Source organism: Takifugu rubripes, chromosome 18 (genome assembly GCF_901000725.2).
Source record: "Takifugu rubripes chromosome 18, fTakRub1.2, whole genome shotgun sequence".
NCBI classification, from domain to species: domain Eukaryota; kingdom Metazoa; phylum Chordata; class Actinopteri; order Tetraodontiformes; family Tetraodontidae; genus Takifugu; species Takifugu rubripes.
The window spans coordinates 3,252,252-3,278,216 of NC_042302.1; the positions used below are offsets into that span (position 1 = coordinate 3,252,252).

At 47.4% G+C, this 25,965-nt stretch overlaps 3 protein-coding genes and 1 long non-coding RNA gene across 13 annotated transcripts in view; all 4 read right to left on the reverse strand.

The window, feature by feature from the left end:
• The window catches only part of dgki (diacylglycerol kinase, iota), a 30,965-nt gene extending 27,773 nt beyond the window's left edge, over nucleotides 1-3,192 (reverse strand). For all 7 annotated transcript variants that reach the window (XM_029825422.1, XM_029825421.1, XM_029825424.1 and 4 more), the window contains exon 1: nucleotides 2,735-3,192. In XM_029825422.1, the coding sequence (XP_029681282.1) occupies nucleotides 2,735-2,958 (224 nt within the window). In that variant the 5' untranslated portion in view covers nucleotides 2,959-3,192. The remainder of the gene's footprint in view (nucleotides 1-2,734) is intronic.
• Nucleotides 3,193-5,692: 2,500 nt separating this feature from the next.
• creb3l2 (cAMP responsive element binding protein 3-like 2) lies at nucleotides 5,693-20,620 on the reverse strand. Of its 4 annotated transcripts, none has more exons than XM_011613232.2 (12): nucleotides 20,057-20,620; nucleotides 10,384-10,627; nucleotides 10,096-10,307; nucleotides 9,941-10,019; nucleotides 9,654-9,856; nucleotides 9,391-9,537; nucleotides 9,254-9,312; nucleotides 9,072-9,140; nucleotides 8,216-8,315; nucleotides 7,954-8,083; nucleotides 7,389-7,636; nucleotides 5,693-7,297 (listed from the first exon to the last, which is right to left on the reverse strand). In XM_011613232.2, the coding sequence occupies exons 1-11, from the start codon at nucleotides 20,153-20,155 to the stop codon at nucleotides 7,398-7,400; spliced, it is 1,581 nt and encodes a 526-aa protein (XP_011611534.2). In that variant the 5' UTR covers nucleotides 20,156-20,620; the 3' UTR covers nucleotides 5,693-7,297; nucleotides 7,389-7,397. The 4 variants fall into 4 exon arrangements, with proteins under 4 accessions (XP_011611534.2, XP_011611532.2, XP_029681286.1 ...); XM_011613230.2 differs by having other exon boundaries at nucleotides 7,402-7,636; nucleotides 20,057-20,619; XM_029825426.1 differs by lacking the exon at nucleotides 20,057-20,620 and adding an exon at nucleotides 10,783-12,124 and having other exon boundaries at nucleotides 7,402-7,636.
• Nucleotides 20,621-21,409: 789 nt separating this feature from the next.
• On the reverse strand, nucleotides 21,410-23,886 carry ssbp1 (single-stranded DNA binding protein 1). The gene is made up of 7 exons (XM_003972691.2): nucleotides 23,806-23,886; nucleotides 23,175-23,241; nucleotides 22,949-23,006; nucleotides 22,721-22,861; nucleotides 22,109-22,196; nucleotides 21,936-22,024; nucleotides 21,410-21,859 (listed from the first exon to the last, which is right to left on the reverse strand). The coding sequence occupies exons 2-7, from the start codon at nucleotides 23,196-23,198 to the stop codon at nucleotides 21,816-21,818; spliced, it is 444 nt and encodes a 147-aa protein (XP_003972740.1). The 5' UTR covers nucleotides 23,199-23,241; nucleotides 23,806-23,886; the 3' UTR covers nucleotides 21,410-21,815.
• Nucleotides 23,887-25,039: 1,153 nt separating this feature from the next.
• LOC115246703 (uncharacterized) lies at nucleotides 25,040-25,654 on the reverse strand. The gene is made up of 3 exons (XR_003885803.1): nucleotides 25,491-25,654; nucleotides 25,311-25,387; nucleotides 25,040-25,155 (listed from the first exon to the last, which is right to left on the reverse strand). It is a non-coding gene; the product is annotated as an uncharacterized lncRNA (long non-coding RNA).
• Nucleotides 25,655-25,965: the final 311 nt, after the last annotated feature.

The window sequence follows — 25,965 nt, forward strand, 5'->3', positions numbered from 1 at the left end:
TCTGGGCGTAGCATGGGTTCAAATCCTCTTTGCTTCTCAGACACCAAACCCACAATAATCCATAAATTCTGGTTCTGTTTGCGATAAGTGACACCCAGAAACGCTAATGGACAGTTGCCACAGTGTAAATATCATTATACTGAAGCAGCGCCATCCGAGTCGTGCTGAATATTTTATACTCATCTTATTAGATCCATCAGTCGTCAGTAATGGGTCGTTCCACGAGGCTGTAAACAGCGCCGACGCCTGTGGACTCACTCTAAGTGTGCTGGGGTTTCGGAAGGTGCAGCTCGGGTCCGGAGTGTTTGATTATTACCGTGTAACGACACTGGAAGCTACTGTGTTGTTTTTGTGATATTACGGGGGAAGTGGGGGGTAAATTCAATCAGGGGCCAGATGGCACCAAAAATGCTCTGATTGTTGCAGACATGAAGAGCCCAGAAAGGTACTGACTTCACTCACGGGTCGAGTGTCCAGCCGGTTGACTGACCGGCTAATTAAAGTAATGGTTTACAGGCTAAGGGGCGCGCTGACTAACTGATATGCCTGACACACACACACACACACACACACACACACGCAGAGTGAGTAAAGACCGTCCAGCAGACAGGTGAGACATCTAAGAATAGATGAAAGGAGCACCGGTGTTCCCGGAACAGTGTGACGGATGTGTTACACGTGCGCGGGCCAAAACACAGGCCGCGATAGCACGTCCCCAGAAAGACACGCGCCGCCTTTGATGTCCGGTCGCATCATTTCTGCGCGCTTTCATATCGCCACATATGGTAATTCACTTCTTGGCACCGGCCACTTCAAAGAAATGTAAACTGTCTCCTGACAACCCCTCTCTTCGTTAATGCTATTTTCTCCGCATAGTTGAAGGAAAATTCCAAGATTATCCCGTGCTTGTATTCAATAAGGTCAAAGTTCAAAATAACAGAGATAAAACTACACAACGGTGGTGTGTGTGTGTGTGGGGGGGGGGGCAGTATTATAAGGACGAAGGCAGCGTTCAGGGTAAAGCGATAGCGAAAAAACCAACTCTCTTTTTTCCAAATTAATATAATCCAGATGAGCGGCGATGCGACGGCAAAGCCGAGTGTGTGGAAAATAACGTCGCTTCAATCACATTCGCTCATTGTCTTTTTATTATCCCACTTCATTCACAAAGCTTTTTTATTGAAAAATAAAGAGCAGCGGCGGTATTAAATCGTCCTTTTCCAGTATTCTTAATCCCTGCGGTTGTACTGGTCGGACTCCCGATACGAAGTGAAATGAAATAGACCGATATTTCCAAAATGTCAAACAGAGGCTCGTCACTGCTAAGTGGTTGCCCGGCAACCAGTTGAGGAAGTCCAGGCAGAGAAATAGTCCAGCCGGCCACGTAGGATTTACACCCAGAGTTCGGAACAAGAATTTGTTTCTGATTTTCTTGATGTCTTAACTCAGGAAGCTCACCTGTATCTGTACACAGGTGAGCCAATTACGACTCCCGGATGAGTCAGTGGGCGGGGCTACAGACTTTAATTACCATTCATTTACTTGTGCTCATTTGTGGCCTCCTGATCGGCTTTAGGAAGCTACGATGACAGGACAAACTAATGCTAACATCAACAAACTTCCCAAGCTAGCCCGTTCTAGCTAGCAAGACGTTAAATGTCTGAGTGGAAATATGGATTGAACAAGCGAACCCATCAACAGCTGGGTGCTGCGAACCAAAGTGAGCGTTACAAACAGACAGAAACTGCAGCTAGCCGACGTTTTGTTTTGAGAAACGGTCCAAACGATCCGAGTGTAGCTTTCAACTGCCTTTTAAATTATGAATCCACCGTTAACAAGTATCAGTTCGCACCTCCTCGAATGGACAGAACGTGTCGGGGACGCTGCTAGCACGCTGACCAGCGTGTTCCCCTTTGATACAACTGCTTCTGCGACCAGAGGAGGAGCAACTTTACGAGTGCTTGTTTTCCAAATTAGCATCGTCCTTTGCTGCACGTCGGTAGCCTAGCGTGAACTGTCGGCTTCACACCCAAGAATTTCCAGCGATATTTATGTCGTCTCCATCGCTTTTCAGGAAAGTGATTGCTTGGATTTAGGCCAAACGCACACACGCCCACACAGGTTAATGTCATTGATCTGACCTCTGGGTATAGATTTCCAATAGCTTTAACGACCAGGGAGCAGAAATGATGGACGGGTGGACAGAGATTCAGTCATTTAGCACACACGGTCTCACATTCCCCACATTTGTTAACAACGTGTGCATGTTTGTGTGTGTGGGGCCGGTTTTCACTATCAACAGCAGCTGCCAGCCTCACCAGGGTGTCAGGCTGCTGCTGGCACGCACGCACACACACACACACACACACACACACAGAGTAATCAATACCGTTTCTCCCACTAACCCCCTTCACATTACCCTCCAACAAAACAGCACCGCAGGGACGTGTACACTAATGTTGTTGTATGTAAATTACTCTGTGTGTGTGTGTGTTCGTGTGTGTGTGTGTGTGTGTGTCACACTGAGGTGTTAACAGCACAATGAACAAGCACCATCAAGCCCGATCAACCATTCCAAAGCGCATCCGGAAGAATTTGCCTTTCAAATGAATAAATTAACCTCTAAACCATCCGTCGCTGTTGGCCATGTCGCCGCCTTTAGATGCATCGCCACCAGGGAGACCCACCTCTGCCCAGTCCCCGTCTCCCAGCATCCTCCCGGCAGCACACTCACCGATAGGAGGTCTGTTTTCGGAACGCCAGCCCTCTTAGTTTCTCTTCCAGGGTCTCCGTCTCCATGTCGGGCAGGCTGCTGAACGTGTCGCTGCAGCAGCCCACGGCGGCTTCCTCCGACCCGGCTGCGGACTCCGAGTCCCCGCCGTCGGCTCCGAGTGAGGCCAGGCGCCCGCCGAAGCCTCCCGTCCCCGGGCTAGTTCGGTCTTTCGCCTGGGGGTCCATGCTGGTCGGTCCTGGCTGTCTCGCCCGGCGCTGGACCCCCCGTCTCCCTCACCGGGGTGTGAGTGGACGCCGATGCCGGTGTCCGACGGGAGGATTAAGCGAGGGGGGTCGGAGCGGTTTCAGCAGCGTGGCCGGTTGTTCTTCAGACTATGACCGCTGCCTGGAGCCGCCGCCGGGTACAGAGGCACCAACAGCCGCCTGGACAACAGACCGAGCAGCGCTCACGAGCCGCTGACCAAGTGGCGGCGCGAGCGTCAACGCGCCGGGCCAACCAGGAAGCAGAGTCTCCGGGCTTTCAAAATAAAAGCAGAGCGCCAGACAAACGTCAACATTTTTAAAACCGAAGGCAGGTCCCTCCACCCCCAGAGGAGTCGCTCTATTTGAGCATTTGTGGGTTCGGTACCTTTCTCAAGGTTCCCTCTGCGTCCTCTGAAGGTGTTCCGGCATCTTATCCTGCTACACCTTCCATGTTTTGTCTGCACTGGGGCTTGAACCAAGAACCCTCCACCTCTCAGCACAGCCTCCAACAGACTTAGCTACTTGTAAAAGCATGTTTCTTATTTTCCTTTTGTGTACTGTGCTGCTATTACCTTGTTTTGTGCTATTTAAGATGCTAAACACATTCTGAGGACACGTGCGCTTTAAACGTCTGTACAAAGTAATGTGGGTTATTTTCTGGCAGGTGGGATCCAACCAGTTGCAGGTTACACTGGTGTTTATTTTGGCTTTTGTTTCGCTGGATGTAACATATTATCCCCGAGTCGCGTATAGCAGCACATCCAAGTACTCGAATGCTTCGCTGACTGTGTTAGTAATTGAATATTTCTTTTTAAATTAAAAACACAGAAATGAAAAAAAAGTGAAGCAAAAACAAGTATCTCATAGAAATAAGTGTGTCACGCTGAACTGTAAAATAATAAGCATCCTGTAAAAGTGTGGAAAAGAACCACTGTGCCAATTTGCACTTTGTGTGGTGAAATATTGATTATAATCAGGCTTAAAATATGATAAAATATATACTAGGGTATGCATTCTTTATATTCCCCATTGGCTGTGTTCTTAGAAGGTATTGTTGAATAAAAATTATATTAAATTAAAAAAATATATTGATATATATACATTTAAATATGCCACAAAACTACAGGTTAACGTATGTTTGGGTCAGGTCTGGGCGATGACGCCGTTTTATTCCTTTTATTTGTTAAGACAAGACCGGAAGCTTTGTGCTCGCCTCGTGCTGTTGCGCTGCCGTTTTTTTAAAACTGCCAAAGCGCGAGCTCCTGCGAGCTTCACTGACGCCAAACAGCGTCCGTCCTTCCGTCCACCCATCCATCCATCCCGGGGGACGAGCAGCGTGGCATGATGGGATATTCGCCTCTCCTCCTTTCCGCATCATCATCAAAGTAGGGCAGAGGGTGAGCGTGCGCGGGAGAGCGCACGCGCCTCGTCAATGTGTCGCCGTCAAGGGCTCGTCGCACGCGCGCATATGTTGCGTTCACGAACCCGTTTCGCCCTCGCTGGACGATCGTCTCGCGGGCGGGCCTGCACGTTCTGACGATGTGGCGCGAAGCCAAAATAAACTGTAAAAACACAAAATCGGAGTGTAAAAATTGGGGCAAAGCTTCGAAACTCACCTGTTTACAGCCGTAGAGATGTATCAGAAGCCAGTGTTGATGTTTGAGCGGATTAGCATCAAAGTGCGGCTCATTTTATAACTCATTTTCCTGTTAGCTAAACTGTTGCTATCCATTTTAAGATGGTTTGTTTGGGATTCAGGACACAAATGTACGCAACGGCTCACAGTATTAACACCAGGCACGTATATATCTATTTCTTCATTTTTTTCTCCCTTTGTCTGAAAAGATCTCTTTGAACCTCAAAGGGATTTTTCCCTTGTATAATTGAAGAAGCTGAACACTGAATCAATCCTTGGAATCATCTTTGATCTCAGTGCTTCAGTACATCAGAGTTTTCTCCTGATATATTGATTAGTGCTGTTGTGGGCTGTACTTTATCTCAGTATTCCACTAATTACCAGGAGCGGATCTGTTTGTGATAAAGACAGAAGCTAGTCTGTGCCAGTACTTTGTCTTAATCCAGTTTGCACATAATTTCATTTGAAACATCACAGAAAAGTTTGGAAGAACCACAGAAAGGGTTGTTTATTTTAGTTGTTGCTTACTGTAGATATTTTAATGTTACTCCTTACCATCTTTAATTTTCTCTGTATTTCACTTTTAAGGGCTAATCAGATTTTAGCTCCACTACTGCTAATGTATACTCTGCACCGATAATGTGTTTACTGCTTTCGGACAATGGCATCAAACCTGCATGCTAGCACTTTAGCCATGTTATCAGAGCAGGCTTTGTAAAACCTACAACTTGATCCTAAAGTTGAAAATTCTCACTAAACAAAGCTCCAATTCTTCAGAGAAAAACTAAATATTTGAAATTTTAGATTCAAATATTTGATGATGCAACCATTTACATCATGAAGTGTATGTCAGCTACTTGTTTGAGTACCACAGGGCTCTGTTCTTGGCCCTCTCCTCTTCTCTATTTATGCTTAATCCAGGAAGTCATAAGCATCATTATCAATTATCATTATCAATCACACCATTAGATTGTGATTTAAAAAAATAAAAATGCCATGAAGTTGCAGCTTTCCAGAGAGTTACAGTTTAATCTTGTTATTAGTCTGAGAGCTGAACAGACTACACAAACGCAGGCAAGGTGCTTTTACTAAGGAAAATACTTTATTCATTTGAAAGCAAAAAGACAGGAAGCCCAAAACAAAGTCACAATGTCCCATCAAATATAGTTTATCGTGTTTACGGGCTTTATTTTAATGTTTTATTTTGACGGTGGACGCTGCCTGAAATCGTCTGGATTTTATTCTATTTACAAGGTAGAAGTAACTGGCCAGTCAGCAACACTCAGGAATGATTATATAAAGCTACAAAATGTTAAACAAGTCTGCCGGTGCTGTAAATGAAATGGACAATTAAGACTTAAAGCCACAAATATTGCAGTTGTGAAAGCATCGGTGACCGTGGACGTCAAAGGATTATAAACTGGAGACTTTTAGACTTGCTTATTAACAACTTAAATTTACAAAAATAGAAACCTTTTTCTTGTCTGAGAAAAAAACAAATCTTTGGCAAATGCTAAAAGGGAAAGTTCTAAAGACAGAAGAATTGCAGCAAAATAAAGCAATGATGTTCTTCCGTACAGTCAAAGGTTAAAAACAGATTGATACCACTCTCACATTGGAATGCTAATACAATGCTAAGTGCTAACAAGTGGAGGAGATAATCGTGCTAAATTTAAGAAAAGTTTGTTTTACCGCTGATATTTAGCGGCACTGGATGGAGCTAACTAGCTGACACCATATCTGTCAGTCTTTCATACAGCACTAGCTAAGCTCCTGATATTTATTCCAAAATTTAAAAATAACAGTAAAGAAGATCAGACGTTTAAGCTGCAACATTGCCTCTTGAGCTGCTTTTGATAAGAAAAATAATAGGAAAATGTTTTCTGGCTAGCACACAGAGACTAGCATGCACAGAGGTAAGTAAAGATAGCTAAAGAGTAGCTAATAGGATCCCCACATTCATATGTAACTAAATGTTCAGTCATTGCCAAAAAAAAGACGTAAAACACATTTTAACTCACATCTTTTGAAATTTTCCCGAATGAGTGCAGGCACCTCGAGGCAAACCCTCAATTTTAGCGCGGAAAGTACAAAAGAGAAAAATAAAATTAAAACACAAATGTACAACATGAACAAAAGTATCAAAAACCGGGATGTCCGAGTCACGGGAATAGAAAATAAACACAACTGCTATTAAAAGTGACACAACTACAAAGAGCAATCTTTAAAAAAAAAAAAAAAAAAAAGGTTCTATAAATACAAATGTTTTCTGTCAGTGTCCTGTAAACAGCCTCACATCATATTTTCACACATTTCCAAAGGAATAAATGTGATTTTTATTCCCTACGTCTGTTTTGAACTCATATTTTTACAGTGTTTCAAGCCAGGTCCACTCAGGCAACAGATACCACTAAAATTTAACTCGTGTCAGATTAATCAGTGCAACCTTGCTTCAGACTGGGAGGCAACCAGTGCCCCGATAGCACAAGTCATCATTACTACAGTGTATCTGAGCGCCCGCAGGCGGCAGAAAACCCTCAGCAGTGGGAGGAACTGTGAGGTTTGCTCCAGGACACTGAACCATTATCCAGGTGGGGGAAGGGGGCGTGGCCTCAGGAGGTCTCGTTGACCGTTCGTTCTAGCTCTACCACTTTACTGCTCTCGCCCGCCCGCTGCTCCAGAGACCTGCGTGAGGAGAACCAGGGATCAGTCCACGTAGCAGCGCGCTAACGGTTAGCGTGCAAAAAAAGACGTCACGGAAATGTAGATGTCTGACATCAGGAGTTCACCTGTGCAGGTCCAGCAGCAGGTTTTTGGCTGTCTGTGTGTTGTTGTGCTTGTTCCTGAAAGGCGGGTGCGTCTCCACCCTGCTGGGCTCCGCCCCCAGGCTCTTCTGCTCCGAGCGCCGCCAGGCCGCCACCACGACGGCGTGCGTGTCCTCCATCTCCAGGGGGTACTCCCCGCCCAGGCCCAGGAGGTGCGGCTGCTCGTCCTCGAAGGTCGACAGGAGATTCCTGGACTTGACTGAGACCAACATCGAAAAACATGAGCTGACCGGCGACCACAGATCTCACACACATAGTTACGTAAACGCTTCACATACAATATTCTAAACCATTAAATTCACTTGTTTCCATTTTACCTATGCTCGTGTGTGTGTATGTGTGTGTGTGTGTGTGTGTGTGTGATGAAGCCAAAGGTCAGGTCTACTTGTCCGTCCTTGCAGCTCTATAGGTGAAATCTGATTATTGATGTTGTTCACTAATTATTCATCACATTTGTGACAACAGGAAGTGCGTGTGGATAGCTAATACAAGCTAGCACGGCCCCGCGGCGCGCACCTGTGGCGATGTAGGACTCTTTGATGGTCAGCTGTTTGGAGGCGAGGCCAGTTTCAGTGATGCTGGAGGAGGGAATGAAACTGCCGGGGTAGAAACTTCCCAGAAACAGAGCGAAACACAACATGACCACCTACAGCGAGACAGAGATGATAAATTATGAGGGGGTGATAAACGGCTGACGAATGAGGCAGATGTTTCCTAGTCGATGTTTCAATTTGTCTCACACACACACACACACACACACACACACACACACACTCACCATTAGGCAAGACGAGGTCTGGGTTCCCGCCACCCTGCAGGATTTGGCGAGTTTTCCCGCCACCATGTCCTGCAGAGACTGCAGCTGCTGCAACAGAGACCTGCAGAGGAGAAAACCACCATTTCACATCCACGTTCCAGCTCAAAACTTTAGGTCAGATTCAGTCCCAAAAGCACCTCTGAGCTCACAGAGCTAATGCTATTGCTGGCTAACTGCACCATGAAGGGACGTCTTATGTCAGAAGTGGATGGCGATGCTTTAACCACCACGCCACCATGCTGAGCACCTGCTCCTGTCATTTTGTACTTATAAAACATGACAGTCAGTTTCACCTTATTGACTTTTCCGGATGGGTTTTGCTTATAAAAGAAAATATTCTGCCCTCAGCGTCTGTCAGGTCTGCCATGACGAGCTACTCTGGGGCCTCATCAATAATAAATCAACACATCAACAAGCGTTCTTTGTCAGTCGACAGGCCGGGCGTCGCACAGACGCAAGTTTCTCCCGCAGTCACGGAAGACGGATCCTCAAACAGCCGCGTTCATCAGACCCGTTTTACATTAAAACTCGTGCAACGCCCAAACGCCGAATCGTTCGCCGCTTTTTGGGAGTCGCAGGATTCATTCGGGGTTTCCCCGATGCATCTGTGCACCCTTCAGGCTTCTGAAGGAGATAAAAATTATGCTGCGGGGTCGGACGATACCTGATCTCCAGGCAGATAATTCCTGTTTTTAATATTCAGTTTGCCGGTTAGAGGAACAGTTCTCACCTAACTGACAGATTTTCTTCAGTAGAACGAAGGTGGAAGCACGCCAGTGTTTGTGGTGCATTATCACGCCAGTGGGAGTGTTCTTACTTGTTGTCCTTGTCCAGGTTTTCCACTTTTCTGCGCAGCTCGCTGTTTTCGTTGGTGCATGTCTCCACCCTGCGGTCAGACAGAGGTACTGCAGGGTCACTCTGATATTACGTTCGTCGACTGCTTGTAATTATATTTACGGACTCAATTTCAGGCTTAAAAGTTTCAACAGGGCGACTCACTTTTTCTCCAGCGTGTCCATGTACTCTTTCTTCTTTCTGCGACTCTCTTGAGCGGAAATCTGACAGCAAATGCAGATTTTTATTCTATTTGTTTTAAAAGAACATGTACTTCTAGAGACAACTTCCTGAACCTCTACCTTATTTTTGATTTTCCGGCGGATCTTCTTCAGCGCCTTCTCCTCGGCCTTGGTGAGGGGCAGTTTGGTGGGAACCGGGTAGCCTTCGGCCACCAGCGTGCGGCGCTCCTCTTCGGTCAGGATCAACGGGCCCGAGCCCTGCAGCTTCTACACCCAGGACGCAGACATTAGACATCTTTTTTGATAAATATGTGGACGTTTCATCAACAACAAGGGCAGGAAGTTATTGTTTTTGCCTTCAAAGTTCACGTGTCAGGACTCACATGAGGAGCGGTGAGCAGGGGGGAGTTGGACAGGCAGGACGAGGCTCGGGGCGACGTCTTCAGGGCGGCCTGAGCCGGAGCTGGGCTGGTGGGGGAGGTGGGGCGGGAGAGGCCAGGAGGGGCGTGGACGGGACTCTGACTGCCCTCGGAGTCACTGCCATGGGAACTGGGAGGAGTGGGGGGCATCTGCAGCGACTCCAGTCCTGGAAAAATGACACCAGATGATCAGTTGCTTACATCGTCCAGCAGGGGGCGCCGTGAGAGAGGAGCTGAGACACAATCCAGACCTTTGGGGGACAGATTGAGGAACTGGTCGACTTCATGAGGCTCCAGTTTGATCTGGGGGAGGACGCTCTCCTCTTTTATCTGTGAACGGAAACGAGGGACGTCAGAGGACGGTTTTAAAGCTGTTAAAAGTCTCTGCTGGACGCCCCCAGCTCACCTTGACGCCTTTGCCCTGGTTGGAGGAGGCTGAGGTGGAAGCCACGGCGGGGAGAGCGGCCGCAGCCACGGGGGAGGCCGCGGCGGGCCCCTCGGGGGCCTGGGGCAGTGAGAGGGAGAGGGTGGGGATCAGGGAGGGGGTCTCACACAGGAGGCTGTCCATGGCTTCCTCCTGCTCCATCGGCCAATCGGCTGAATCCCCCTCAGATTCTCCTGCAGAGGATGAAACCCATTATTCCTGACCCCCCCCCCACCCCCACTGTGGGGAGGAACTGCTCGCTCCTCTTACCTGCTTCGCTGCCTTGCTCACCGGTCAGATGTGACAGCGGCGACTGCGGCCGGCTGTCGCCACAGAGCGAGTAGCTGTGCTCGGCCGTGATGTGGGGGGGCAGCGGGGAGGACGGGGACAGGTCGCCGCCGTCCTCCCCCTCCATGGCCTCCACGCCGCACCTCCCTCCCGACAGGAAGGGGTCGCTGAGCAGCTGGCCCAGCAAAGCATCCTGGGAGAGGTCGTCCAGCAGCTCGGAGAAGTGCTGCAGACGGAGGAGAGGGAGCGGATCAGACAGGAAGACAGACGGTAATTACACCTCCACGCAGTAATTACAGGTCCCACCTGTTTTATTACCACTTCTCCTCCCACTCCTCTTTTTATTTCAGCGTCTGAGTCTCAGCTCGGCGTTAAATTTACCCTGCAGAAGCTCGTGGTCTTTATCTGCTCCTTCCTCCCCCCGTCGCCTCCTCCTCCCTCCTTCTGTCCTCCTCTCCGAGGTCATGTGACAGCCAAGACCGAGCAGCGGTTACAAGGAAACGCGGCCACTGCGCTAACGCTAACGCTAACAATCAGCGAAACTTTTCACTGAAGCGACGCGGCCCAGAAATCCCGACGTTTCCCAGGATCGGTGATCTCACTCCGTCTGTCCGTCCGTCGGGGGAGTGCGGATCCCCCCCGCGTGGACCCTGGAACACTCGGCTACAGTTCGCGCGAGGCTAGAAAAAGTCGTTACATAACAACGAAGAAAGGAAGGGGAGTCCAAAGGTATGAAGGGAGGAGAGCCAAGCTGGAGGAGGGAGCCCAACATGTGGCTTTCGTTAGGCGTGCGCACACACACACACACACACACACACACACACACACACTAAAAATGACAGAGCACTCATCCATCATCACTGCGGGTGTTTCTGGTGCGGTTCTAGATCGTTCCTTCTCTGAGATGGAACCTCCCGTGTCCCAGTTTTGGGATATTTCCGTAATGTCAAAGGTCAAATACACGTTTCCTAAACCCAAACACCAGTAATCAGCCCACTCCCCTAAAAATGACCCTCGTCTTACTTTCAAACCCTTTTCTTTTCGAGCAAATGAGCTGTTTCTGATGCTAATGACAACCCAGCGCATTAATAACCGTCGCGCTAAGCTCCCACTGCTGTCAACGCTGCGCAGGCTCGCTAACGGAGCGGAGATCTACTCTGGAGCTGCTCTCCAACCAGATCCCAGCCGAGGAAGCTGATCTGTTTAGCTTGATTAGCTCGATGCAACATGCTATTAGAGTTTAATTCATGGGCAACATCAAAAGGTTCACTTTAAGTCAACTCGGGATCTTTTGCTGGGAGGCAACCGGTAATTTAACGGTCTGTGTTGACACCGTAATTACCGTCCTCACTGTGTGTGTGTGTGTGTGTGTGTGTGTGTGTGTGTGTGTGTGTGTGTGTGTGTGAGTGTGTGTGTTGGCCTATAATCGAGCTGTGGGTATGATGTGGTTTCCAGGAGACGCCGGGCGGAGGTAGACGACGGTGAGTGTTTGCCCTCAGTGTGACATTTCTGGCACGTGCACGTTCAGCCTTTATCCACGTTAAACACGCTCCCACGTGCACGACGCGCTCGCACTGACCTACATTGTAAAAGACGAGAATGGATCCGCTGGAGGATAAATGTTTACGCTGCCCCTCCTAAACGGATGGTCCGTGTTTGTGCTGCACGCGGACGCTTGAGGACGATCAGGAGAGTGTGTGTGTGTGTGTGTGTGTGTGTGTGTGTGTGTGTGTGTGTGTGTGTGTGTGTGTGAAATGACTCATTCTGCTGCCCGGCCTACTGCCCTGCATTACATGTTCTCCTTTCTCACACACACACACACACACACACACACACACACACACACACACACCCAAACACACACAGAGTCCTCTTTGTTGCTGCAGACCAGCAGAAAGCGTGGTATTTAAGGCCAGATGTAACTCGACACGTTCCAGCTGGAACCACGAGACTCCAAGCCTCGGTGGGGAAACTGGGAGCTCAAACTGGGAGGTTTGTCGGTGTGAGTTCTTCGGTAATAAAAGCCCCCACAGCTGTACTGGTCACCAGCTCGCAGCTAAAGTAGCGGGAGGGGAGACGGGGACGGAAGGAATGTCCTCTCGGCTCTGTAATTTTTCCACCAAGCGTCTGTTTCTGCCCTTAAACCCGGGCGTTAGCGTGCACGGAGGGGTGCCCGGAGAGGAAAGTCGGATGACGTAACACCCCGGGAAGAAAAGAACCAGATGGGAAACAAAAAAGCAGAAAGGAGGACGAGACTCCCTACGGACCCAAGGGTCATCCTGTGTATCCGTGTGTGTGTACCTTGCTCTGGACCCGTGTGTGTGTACTCGATGATGCACTGGTGCAAACACACTCTCGGAAACACACACAGATGACAGCCGGGTGACTCATCTGCTGGACTCGGCTCCTTTTCCCACATCCTGACCTTCTGGTGAAATTCCCCAAACACCCAACGTTAACGAGGGCCCAATATGTGCGTACCGACCCCCGCTGCTGCCTCTGCTCTCCGTTCATGCCTGGGTCCCCGTCCCCCCCGCTGCAGGGGGGCGACTTGCGGGTGGCTGCTGGAATTCTAACAATGCGTGAGCTGTTTTAGCAGTTAGCTTGAGCAGCCATGCGGCGCTCTAGACTTATCAGCTGAGGCTGCATTTTTGTTTTGGCCATGAGCAAAAGAAGCAAAATGGTGGCAGTGTGGTTGGAGGACGCCGCGTCCGGGGTTTTATCTGCGCCGAGGCCTCGCGTCACGTCTGGACGGCCTTCCGGCCCGTCGGTTTACGTGCGAGACTCGTCATTCCAAGGCTAACTAGCGCTAACATCATTTGTTCCACAGTGTCCGACTGCCCAAAATGACCTCCTTTCAGAAAAATGCCTCCCAGGAGACTCAGACGCTCCCTGACCCAGATTCTCCACATGAAACTGGACTCAGAAGGAAAGTGGACGGTGAGTGCTGGTCTGACTGGTGGAAGGTTCCGGAAAACACCCGGCTGTGCTCGGAACCACCCAAAAAACACCCGGGAACTGCACCAGCATATAACACAGCGCTGTTAATCTATCTTTAAACACAAAAAAGTGTGTGTGTGTGTGTGTGTGTGTGTGTGAGGGGGATGTTCTGCTTAACAGGGGTAAACAACAGGAACAGTTGGGCCGCCGGTGTTTACCCTCCACTTACAGCCGAGCACAGGAATACTGGGAGATATAGAAAAAACCAGCGAAACCATTACAGGCTGATGTGAGATGCTTCACGTCCACTTCCTGTTTGACACAAGTCCACTTCCTGTTTGATACAAGTTGTTGTTAGCAGCCTCGTTAGCGGCGAACGCTCAGTACTCACAAACACGCCACAGAAAGTTGGTTTCAACAAATAAAGTGTGTGTGTGTGTGTGTGTGTGTGTGTGTGTGTGTGTGTGTGTGTGTGCGTGTGTGTGTGTGTGTGTGTGTGTGTAAATTAAACAGATGACAAATGGAAAATGGCCTCTTCTCTTTACTGTCCCTTTCCTATTTCTGGTAAAATCATTCCCAGATGGCTCCCAGGGCTTCCGAAAGATCACACACAAATACACACACACACACTCCCCCCTACACACACACACATGCACACACACACCCAAACTTTCCAGCCTTGCTCTGTCACACTGACCGGTTTTACTGTCCAAGCAAACATCGACCCCTCGCCTGCTGTTCGCCAAAATCCGACATGTTGGAAATTGGGACTTTTATCCTGTTAATGGGCGTTGGTGAAAAAGAAACTCCCGATTTTCAGGCTTTGATGGCAGGAAAGACAAAAGAATACGTTTAATTACCCAAAATCGAGGGGGGGAAACAAAACAAACTCAGACAAATATCCGTTTACATGGTAAAACGGAGTTTAGCTTTAGCGCGCTAATGCTACCGTTTAAACAGACGACTGAAAGTAAACAAACAAACTGAACCAACGGCAGCAAATCTCTCACTTTTATCTAGCGGCAGAAATGCACTGTAAAAACTCATTATCGGTGAACTTTTCATTTAAAACAGTCAATCACAAATGGCCAACACCCATTTCTGAAACGAGCAGGTTCTGAGAGCGTCGAGCTGTTGGGTTTTGTTCCGGTTCAGGATGAAAAATGGAGCCGAAGCTCCAGAAACACATTTGTTATTATGGTCCGAAAACCAACACGGTTAAAGCGGCGTTTCGCCTCACTTCCTGTCTGCAAACACAGCTGTCAGATGTTTGTGTCAAACACAAGCACAGCTGCTTTCTGATGTCCCTAACACACACACACACACACACACACACACACACACACACACACACACACACACACACACACACTCACACACACACGTAAATTCTTCCATCTCTGGGCTGCAGCACCGACTGACCCTCAGGTACCTCGCGCTGCCCTCCCCGACTCCAAAGGAATGCTGGGAGATGTCTTTATTAGCTGAAGCTCTCTGAAGAGGGACCAATCAAAAGAACCTGCCGGAGGTTCTGGGACCTGGTCCCCTCTGGTCTAAACTGGGTCAAGGCCGCGGTATCCCATAGCGATGCTCTTAATCCCTGGAAATTCAAACACTCTGGGAAACTTGTCTGGGCCCGCCGCTTATCTTCATTCCTCTGCTCGAGGTTGCCAAGTAGAAACTCGCTCGCCTGTCGAAGCACGTGCACGTGCACGCGCACGGCCGGCCGGTGGAGAACGACTCAGAGTTTTATGAAAACCTCATCGAATCACTGGAGAATGTATTTAAAATGATAACACAGGTGTCCAGAACAGTAAACATTTGTTGATTAGCGCATTAGCTCCCATGTGAGCTTGTACTAAAACCCGGCTACGGACCACATGCTGTTCTGGGGGGCCCAAATCCTGCTAACCCGCCCTCATGTGGTCCGTCCAGATGAAAGCGGTCCAGACGGATCCGATTCATCCTCCTGAACCCCGACGTTAAAGCCGCTCTGGTGGATGATAGAAGCTCATCGGTGAAGGTTAAGAGATTAGCAACCAACCAGGCGCAAAGGTTCTGGTATTCTGGGACAGGACCCGACTCGTCAGCGCTCTCAGCTCAGCCAGAAGGAGGAAGAGGAGGAGGAGGAGGAGGAAGAGGAGTCGACGGGGTGGAGAGGTTAAAAAGGCTGAGAAGGGTCAGGTTTCTGCCCTAAGGTAATGCTTTTTGACACGCTAGTTAGCAGCTCGGTATTTAGCAGGCAAGTAGCACAAAATTAAGCCAAATCTTTACCCAAAATACTAGTTTTATCAGTACAACTATCTCCCAAATTATACACAATAAATCCTCATGTTAGAAAAAGCTTGTTAACATTTCTGCAGCCTCATTTCATGCGAGCAAAAAAAAAAAAAAGCATAAAACCCATCAAAGTCGGCACCTCGCTGTTTAATAAGTGTCTAACAAGCTTTCGCCACTTTGATGGTTTCCAACACCGGAGCTCTGGCTGCAACTTAAACACGGAATTCTGCGGGGCGAGCTTTGTTTTAAGGTTCGATGTCTCGTGTGGTGGGAGGAGAAGGACGGAAGCGGTCAGTTTGCTACATCTGACCAGAGTTCGACCGAAAAAAATAAAATAAAATAGATGCTTCCAGGCACATTTTCGGGCTGGGAACTTGGACCCACACCCTGCTAACCACACCAACAGGGCTCCAACATGGACCTTTAAACCTGGAGCAAAAGGAGGAAAAGAGGGGGCGAGAGGAGCGGACCGGGGAGACAAAATTAGCTTTAGCCTCAGAAATCCAGGCTCCGTCCTGATCCCCCCACATGCTGATTACTACCTTCGCCTCGCTCTGAGGCGGCGGCCATGACAGCGGCCGCCAAACCTCCCGCCGCAGTTTTTTTTCCACAGTCTGGAGAGAAGTTGCATCAGCCGAGGGGGAGAAGAGCGCACGTGCGCGCCATCTGAGGACCCCGCGTCCAAAACGTCGGGAGGCGCGGCTTTGATTTAAGCGACGCCGCTACCTGGCAAATTCTGCCAAACGTTTTATTAGAACCAGAGGACAAAGAAGACCCAAAGACGCCAGAAATTGTCTGATGAAATCGGCACGTTGACGGCGGCGTGAGGATTTCGCTGCTCTGGGGCCGGTCGCAGCCTCCCAAAGCTGGTCCTCACGGGTCAGGACCAGCAGGGGGCGTGTGAAGATACCAGAAGTACTACCCACAATTTCCACGCCATTCCTGGCTAATAGGGGCGGCGGGAGCCCCTCCCGGTGGCCCACAGGTGAGGCACCAGAACACCCTGTACCCCCAAAGGAAGCTGACCCACTCACGTGTGTGTGGACTGTGGCAGGAACCCAGAGATAAACTCCACGCTGATAACCGGGAGTTACATAAGCCCAATCTCCCTGATGTTAGCATTAGCGATTCTGATATCGTCCTTTACTTCCTGATAGCGATTCCCATAACCTGATCTCACACATTGTTCAGGCCGACCTGGTTCAGGTTCGCCCTTTTTGTCAAACCTAAACAAACACAACAAGTGGACAAAAGTCCTGATTCTGGACTGGGAATACCGGCTCAGATCGGGTTATACCGTCGGAAACTCGAGGGATCTCCGGACGCTGTGAAGAACCGGCGTCCTTGGACGGCTCCGCCACAAGATCCTGGAAATGTTCCCCCCCGATACCATCCAATAATTAGCGACCAGCCCAGCCGAAGACGGAGCCACTGGTACTGGGAACCAGTTAAACCAGAACAGAGGTTCCCTCTGATGAATAATCAGGAGATATTTATCTAGATGACACTGATTATTGACGCACTATTGACGTTCTTTTATTAACTCGGGCTAACCTGAAGATCCGGCACCACGCCTGCCACAAGGACAACGTACACGGCAATAGCGCGGGCGTGTTCCCTTGGATGACATCAACGCACGGCGGCTGGAATCTGAGCGAGTCGCCGGCCTCCGCTCAGGGAAGGGGGGGGGGGGGGGGGGGGGGGGGGGGGGGGGGAGGGGGACGCCGCCGTCTGGTTCCTATCGGGGTAAAACCAGTGCACTCAGTGACCGTTGCTCTGAGACACGGGGCCATTCAGAGCCCGCAGGATGCCCGGCCCCGATGGAGAACCGGCTCCGGCCCCGTCACATGACCAGAACCTTCGCTGACGTCCCGTCCCGCTACTCCGGAGTCGGAATCAGTCGTAAAGCATGTAGCTGTCGTTCCAGGGGCGGGAACGTGCGCAGGTATGCAGGTGAACCGGACGTAGTTGAAGCCAGAGCAAACATACGCTCCCTCGCCGCGTCCTCTCCCCACACGTGGTCAGCACGTGGGGAACGCTGCGCCAAACTCGGGAAAGTATGCACGACTGCACGGACTCGGATTTACGGTCGCCACATGTTGGGAGGAAAGTGACAGCGGAGTCGTTCGTCTTCCGACTTCTAAGCTGCGGCCTATTTGCCGGTTTAAACGGCTTAAAAATCGCGACCCGCAGTAGCCGTTTGGCTAGCGAGGCCGCGCGTTTGCACCCGTTAGCTGCGTCTTGCTACGTTGGTTTCCTTCACGTATTCCGGACATCGACGACCAGAAAGTGAGAGTTCTGTTGGCCAAAACGGCCCGATTTTGGGAGCCTCCTTTTGCACACGGGGGCCAACGAAGATGGCGTCTCCTCGAACCGAGGTCATATTCGCCGTTAGCTCACAATCACGCCATTAAGGATTGTTCAGGCATTGGGAGGGGGAGGCGTGACACAGCGGAGGGGCGATGGGGGGGAGCAGCTCTGGAGCCCACACCGGAGGCTCAGAGGGTTAGCATTGTCGCGAGGAATCTCATACTAGCACACACACACACCCCCCCGCCGAGAAAAAGTGAGACAGGCGCTAACAAAGACGCCACTCTGCTGCCTGAGATTTAAACACTGCAGGCTTGTTGCTCTTTACGTTCAGGCCTCTCCCTCACACACACACACACACACACACACACACACACACACACATACACACGCACATACACACACACACGCCTGTCTATATATAGAGCCGTCACCTTGCTAACAGCAGCATCTCCAGTCAGAACACAGCCTGGCCTTTGTGCAGCCTGGGCGTAACTCTTCACGGAACACAAACAAATGAAACCCATCAGGTCAGAGTTGGCCTCAAAACACCGAACACCTCAGGAGGACCAGCCTAAAGCTGAGCTAGTCCATGGAAATCTTAGCAGCCGATGCTAACAGGTCATTCCAACCCTTCTGTGTTTGTTTGATTGATTTCTGGGGCAGCTCGGCCTCCGGCGCTCCGGTGACCTTTTAAAGACGCGTCTGTTTGGTTTTTTTACATCGAGCTTGATGATAAGAAACTGCATGAACTCAACAAAGTAACAAAACCCTGATTTCTTTTCACGTTGACATTAAATACCTGCAGATCTGCGTGTGCTTGTGTGTTTTCACAAGGTCTCTGTAGTGTCTGATTCCTATCCTGCAACACAGCTGCATTTTTCCCTGCAACTTAATGCCCCTCCCATCATTACACACACACACACACACACACACGCACACACACACACACACACACACACACACACACACACACAGAGTTGGAACACAAACTCACACTTCCAGTTACATAACTGAGGCAAAGAGCCATTTGAAAGGCTCTGTTTCCTTTCGTGGATGCCGTGTGTAGGTGTGTGTGTGTGTGTGTAGGTGTGTGTGTGTGTGGGGGGGGGGGGGGTGCGTGCGTGGGGGGGTGGGTTTTGTTTATCTGCTGATTTACTTATACACACTAACTCCTTTCTATGATAATAAATTCAAATCTTCTACTCTTTAGATATGGATTTAATAAAATGCTCTCTGGAATCGTCTCTGAGCTGCGTTTAAATAAAGATACGAACGTGCGATAAAGAACTCCAGAGCGGCGCTCCAACAGCTGTGAACCTGCACTGGAAAACTGCAGGAGCTCCCTAAACTTCCCAACCAGCGTGTGTTTTCCAGGCGTCCTCGTCCCTCTTTAAATGAAGGCAGCGTTAATGTTTTAAACCATTCTGAGCAGCACAAACGTTCAATATTTTTACACTGTTTATCCGTACTGCGTATTTACCAGGAAGGGAGGGCCCCCCGAGGGCCCCCTCCCTCACTGCTTCAGGGCCCCATCCGAGCCAGCAGCCCCATAGCTGGTTACTCACGGAAAAACTCCATATGGAGCAAACTTTAGCACCCAAACACTCGATCAAAAAGGCAAAAAGTAACGTAATAAGGCAAACATTTGGGATATCCTGCAGCCAAAACATGAGTTCATCTCAAAAATAAAGAGGTTGGGGGGGGCATTTATAACTTTAGGGGAAGATGGCTGGGACCTGGTGTGAGCCTATAGCATCAATAAACTCTAAATCTGCTCCCCCATCAGAGAGTGTGTGAGTCAATGTCTACAGTGTGTTGATGTGGTGTCACTTTAAGGAAAAATCTGGGGGGGGGGAAGATGAAAAAAATAGAAGATTAAAGTGGATTTCAAGGATGGGAAAATTTCCTGGACCCCAGGGCTCAGGGCTTTGAATGGAGAGCCGGGTGCCACACACACACACACACGCGCGCACACACACACACACACACACACACACACACACACACACACACACACACACACACCTTCCTGTCCCTTTAATGGATTTATAGCTGATCTTTAATCTCCCTGGAGCTAATCACACCCCTCCCCGCCGGGATCAATGCCGGATCGATAACTTACATTGGTGTAGAGCATGGAGTCGATCTCCTCGGTATCAGAGAGCTCGCTGAGGTTCCGGTCCCAGTGCAGAAAGGGCTCGGTACTGTCCAGGATCTCCATGGTGCCTTCACGGACTCTCTCTGACGATCGGAACCTTCTTCAACTCTTGAAAGAAAACTGCGGTGTTCGGTTGGAAACACTTGAAACTCCAAGTTCGGGGCAGGAAAGTCCAAAACAAACTTGCGAGGGGAGATTGGTGATGGCTCGGGAACCGGTTCTGGTGTCTCAGACGGGGTGACGCGGGTCAGACTGGAGCCGGATCTGGTTACTGTTGTTGTTTCTCATCTCCTCGCAGATTGTGGGGTCCGCAGCCGGATTCCAGCAGCCTCTTTTCCCTTTTCCTTCCTCCCAGCTGCTCCTCCTCACGGACCAGACGCTCAGGAATGTGTGGGCGGGGTCAAACGTGCCGATCGATGGCCGATCAGGGTAAAATCGATAGTTTAAGTTCACCAAGTTTGTGGCGCATATTGAGTGAAGAGACTGAACATTGAAGGCGGACTGTAAAAAGTACAGCGAATCTTCATTAATCAGTTGTTTCGAACATTTACTTATATTAACTGCGCAGCTTCCGGGAAATTCCAAAATGAAGCGTTACTACTGCGATAAAACCCCTAAAAACAGAATTGAGGCACCTTTCAGAAAAAGAATTACTGACAAAAGGTCGTTTACTATTGGATTGAACTTCTCTGCCATATTTTGCGTGTCACGCTCAATGAAATGTGGCGTTTAAAGAAACTTTTAAGCGCATTTCTCTATTGTCGTACAATATTATTAAAGACCGACCTGGTTTCAATCATTACAAAATCGCAGACATCAACCATAATGGTTTAGTAACCTCGAAACAAAAAATAATGAACAAAAAATATTAAATATAAATAAAAGTTCATTTAAAAAGAAATAAACATAACTCAGTACTTTTAGTTTCTGAGCCAATTTCAACTATTTCCGGTTTTGCCATTAATTTTGTAGTTTTGACGAAAATGTCGGGCAGGATTCAACAGGTTTCTCCACAACTCTTGGCCACGCCCATCTCAAAGATTGACCAATCAGATGACAGATATCGTTGAAGCTCGTTTCTGTACGTCCGCCTGAGCATTTGATGGCCAATCAGATAAGACCCAGCGATTTATCAGGACCAATCATTTATGGCCAAGAATACTTTTGACTACACCCCGCCCTCGCTGTCATAGAACCAGCCAATCAGCAACTTTATTTTGTTTTAGATCACTTAAAAGAAAAATTAAGTTAAATTAACCTGACCTGTTTCCGGACACACCAAAATTCCATTCCATAAAAAAAGGACATGAAAAAATGTAAAAAAGAGAAAGAATGTTTAATTTTCAATACTACTTTACTTTCTTTCCAAAGAAAAAAACAGCAGTCTCCTTTAAACTTGCAAAAAACAAACAACATTGGTTTTGACGATTGTTTTGTCCATGTTGTAGGATTATTTCACACCATCAGCTTCTAACAAGACAGAGAATGACCCTGGAAACAGGTTTCCTCACCATGGGAACAAAATATACATTATTTTAACAGACAAAATGAAAAAGAGAGGGCAAAGAAACACTTTATAAAAGTGCAAAGAGCTTTTTTTCCGCCTCTCTGCAGGAAGTGCTTCAGTCTAGTCCGTCCCTGCTCTGTTGTTACATTTAGGGCCCTTTTTCTTTTAACTGTGTGGATGAAAACATATTAACGGTCAACGTCAACAGACGATTCTTCAGGTTCTGTCTCGAATGTTGTCGCTCAAGAAGACGATGTTGTCTACAGAGAAAGGCAAAGAAAAGATGTGAACTCTAGCGCTCATGTATCTGTTCAACAGGTGTGTTTTTATGCCGACCTGCAATGATGGTCGTTGCCTGGCGTCTCACTTGGTTCTTGTCAACGTACTCGCCATAGTCCAGTTTCCCTTCGACCAGAACTCTGGAGCTAAAGGACAGAAATCAAAATATAATTTTGAGATTTTGAGATTCACAAATTTTGTTGGACATGTTGATTGTGTGTGCTTCATACCCTTTTTTAACGTACTGGTAGGCAACGTCTCTCAAACCGGGTTTGAACACCGAGATACGATGCCACGTCGTCTTCTGACTGATGTCACCTGCAGTTGGAACGCAGCAGACATCACTCACAAACAGTCAGACACCGTTATACTCCGTCTGCAGCTCTGCTAACGTGCTACAAGGATTTTGTGTTAAGCTAAAAATCAATTTCACTTGGCTCAACGGCACAACAGCGCCATCAAGTGGACACGTGTTTAAAAACAGCAGATGAGTCTAACAACAAGGTTAGATTAACTGAACTTTATCACTACAAGTAATTAAAGCTTATTTAGCTGCATATAAAAGAGGAAAATATCTATGACTGCTTGTACTTATGAACTGATATTCATTTACTTTGATTAAGGATTTGTATATTGTATAAATGTCATTGTGAATGACAACAGGAATGTTTGCTTTAAAACCTGCCTGTCCATGATAAATCCATCTTTGCAAAATCTGTGATAACAATATTGTGAAGCCTTAATTTATGTATTATTTTGTGTGGTTTCGCCAAACTCTAAGTACAGACATCTGCTGATCACATCGTAGTTCTGAAAACCAAAAAGGTCCTGAATCCTCTAACCTGTTGTGTTCATCTCTCCTTCTCCACTGCGCCACATCTCATTGGTTGCCATTGAGAAGATGGTAACGGGGTTGCGACCCTCCACCTGTCTCATCACCGGGTCCTGGCCCACTCGTCCCAGCAGCTGCACGCGGTTTATCGCTGGAGAGAGAGAGAGCAAGGAGATCCTCATAACTCCTCATCTGCTGAATGGATGAATCTTTGTATGAATGAATGACGATTACTCACATCTCTCCAAGATCAGGCTGGTGTCTGTGCTCCTGTACCTTACCAGCTGCCTCAACAGCTGGAGACAGAGGAAAAGTAAAAAAGTCCTTAAGGATTAGTTATAAAGGTCAAAAAGTAAAGATAAAATTTCAAGAAAAGCTCAAATTAACTCTCTCCTTTATTTGTCTGGGAGCATTTTCAGCTGAGTTAATATTTTCCTGATACTTCCTCATCATCTTTGACTCACCTGTGCTGAGGTGCTTCTCAACATCTCTGAGGGGGAAACGTGGGCAGATGGACAGAAAGACAGCAGCCTGACAAATGGAGAAAACAGAGAGCTATTTATTACAGAGAAAAATGGAAGAAAACACACCCTATTTATATAGTTACTATTAGTATTTACAGCTCATATTCTGTAATAACTTAGTTCTAAGTGTGCTGTATAATAAAAAGTTTAAAGAAAATATGCAAACATGTAAATAACTGTTTAACATATGCTGACATGTACATATAATTAAAAAAACAATAATTAAAATGATCATCTATGACGGTAGGTTATCGCTTCATGGCAGGATAATCTACATTCCTGACAGAGAAATACATAAAGAACAGACCCGCACGGATTTCAAATGCGTTCGAGGAGAATAATCATTTTAATTTTATGTCTGCTGCTCTGCGAGCATCCATTGATAGCAACGCGATCACTCTCGCGCCACCAAATGTGGACATTAAATAATTCTCTTAAAAAACGAACGTGATTGGTTGTGTTATTTATTCACGCACGAGCACATTAGTGACAACGTGTCGACAAAATGCGGCGATAAGATGGGTGAAAAGGGTAGAATTCAAACACAAAAAAGAGTTTGATGAAAACTTACCAGAAGCGGGACTTCAGGGGGACTTCAGTAACCTCACACTGCTTCCGGTCCGACTCCAAAACGGTTCCGTCAAATCATTATAGTTCCGCTTCACATCAGTTACCGACGTAATCTTATAATAATAATAATAATAATAATAATAATAATAATAATAATAATAATAATAATAATAATAATAATAATAATAATTGAGGATGATCCATGTAAGAGCCATAAACCATGACAATGGATTTGTTGTCTTGCGAAGTTGTGCATCTGCTGAGTATTTGCAGCTGTCAGATGTCACGGGGTGTGATCTGACAGGTAGTTTGGAAAGAAGTAAATTCACCTGCGCTATGCTGCTGCGCTGTAATGTAGAAGGTGATCGTCTGTGGCTCATTTCTATGATCATAAGTGTGACGTGAGATATGCTATGTTGTATGTTTTTTTTATTTACTGTGTAATTTACTGGATTAAGTAAATTACTACAATGGCTCTGGCAAACAAACGTGCAAGTCTTCAAAGGGAACGTAAAAGGCATAAAATGTAAACACATGACACAAAATGAATTGTTCTCTTGTGTTGAAGATTAGAGCAGTAAATCCAAGGAAAATCTTCAGTTTGCATTGATGACACACAAAAATCTCAAAGAAGGAGCTTAACACAAAGCTAACATGGCTTAAAGGAATGTGTGCAGAGCTGCTAGCACAACTGGTTTTTAAAGAAGTATGACACAAAAGGCTATGGAGTCACACATTGACAAAATAACTGGGAAAACCAACAATGTGAGAAGCTGCCAGCATGTAAACCCAGAGAGGGGCTATGCTCAGGCTAATGTTCCTGTAGCATTACAGGAAAGGTTCCTGTAATGCTACAGGAACATTTGGGAAATGAGCAAAGAATTGCAGCAGCTTACATGGAGAAAGCACATGTGGCCTCCCATTAAATCAGAAGATGTTAAGGCATTACAACCACTCATGAAATACACGAAAGAGGAAAACAGAGGACTACACCGACTAGATCTTATTTGTTTCATTAAAAATCAAGCACAAATTCTTTTTTTTAAATTCAGGATGAACTTCCAGTATTCAGCAAAGCAATTCATCGTGCTAGTTGGAAAAACCCAAGTTCAGGCCCAATAGAAATAGTTTTGTTACAACTGTGACTACAGTCCAGAGTTTAAGGACCCTGGGGTTGGAGAAGGTTGTTGGCAGCTATGTGGTCACACTAGAGTTGGCTTGGATGGAGAAACACTCTGTGATCTGCCTGATACTTACACTCAGGAGCAAATGCTGACAGGTAAACCAAGATCTTCAGAGGGGGCCTCATGTGAAAAATGTTCACCTACCTGAGATTGACTCTGGGGTCGACCTGTTGATTGGAACAAATGTGCAAAGACCATTGAACACAGTTGTATAATAACTTGTATACTGTATATTGACTTGCATATTGGATAATTTTCTTGTGATACAGGCAAGAAATTCCTCATGCATATTTATAAAAAAAAAAAACTTTGAGTGCTGTACCTGCAGGATTACAGGTGTCACCTTCACAGCTACCTCTGGTCAGGTGTCCTGACAGGATCCATGGGCAGGTCATGACACTAAAAACAATTTAAGCATCCTTACTTGGGAATAAGTGACTTAAGATCCTAACAAGACGTGTCAAATATACAAGCTGTAAGCAGCTTTGATTGGCCCTCACACCTCCAAGCTTCTCCAACTTGTTGAGCATAATTTAGAGCAGGGATGAAGAGGATGGGATCAATTGTGTTGGATCACAGTCGGTCAGACTAAGAAGTGGTCATTTTCTGTCACCAGCAGGAGGCGCTGCGAATACGGTGGAATATTAATATAGTTCTGCATCCATGACTGAGCCCTCATGTAGAGAAAAACCAACAACAAAATCAACTTAATCAACTTTAAAGTCTGGCGTAATGAACTGAATGGCCCGCATGTTATACATAGTATAAAATAATGTTCATTAGAATGTTTTGTCAGTGTTGCAATCCACATAACAGACTTGTCATTGTAGGTTGATCGCACCCACAGCTCAGCTCAAGGTCCCATTAACACATGTTAATGTTTTGCTACACGTTCTGTGCACACGAGCAGTGCGCGTGTATTAATACTTAATAATAGTTTGGCACACGCGGAACCCCATAACGCGTTTTTGTTGACT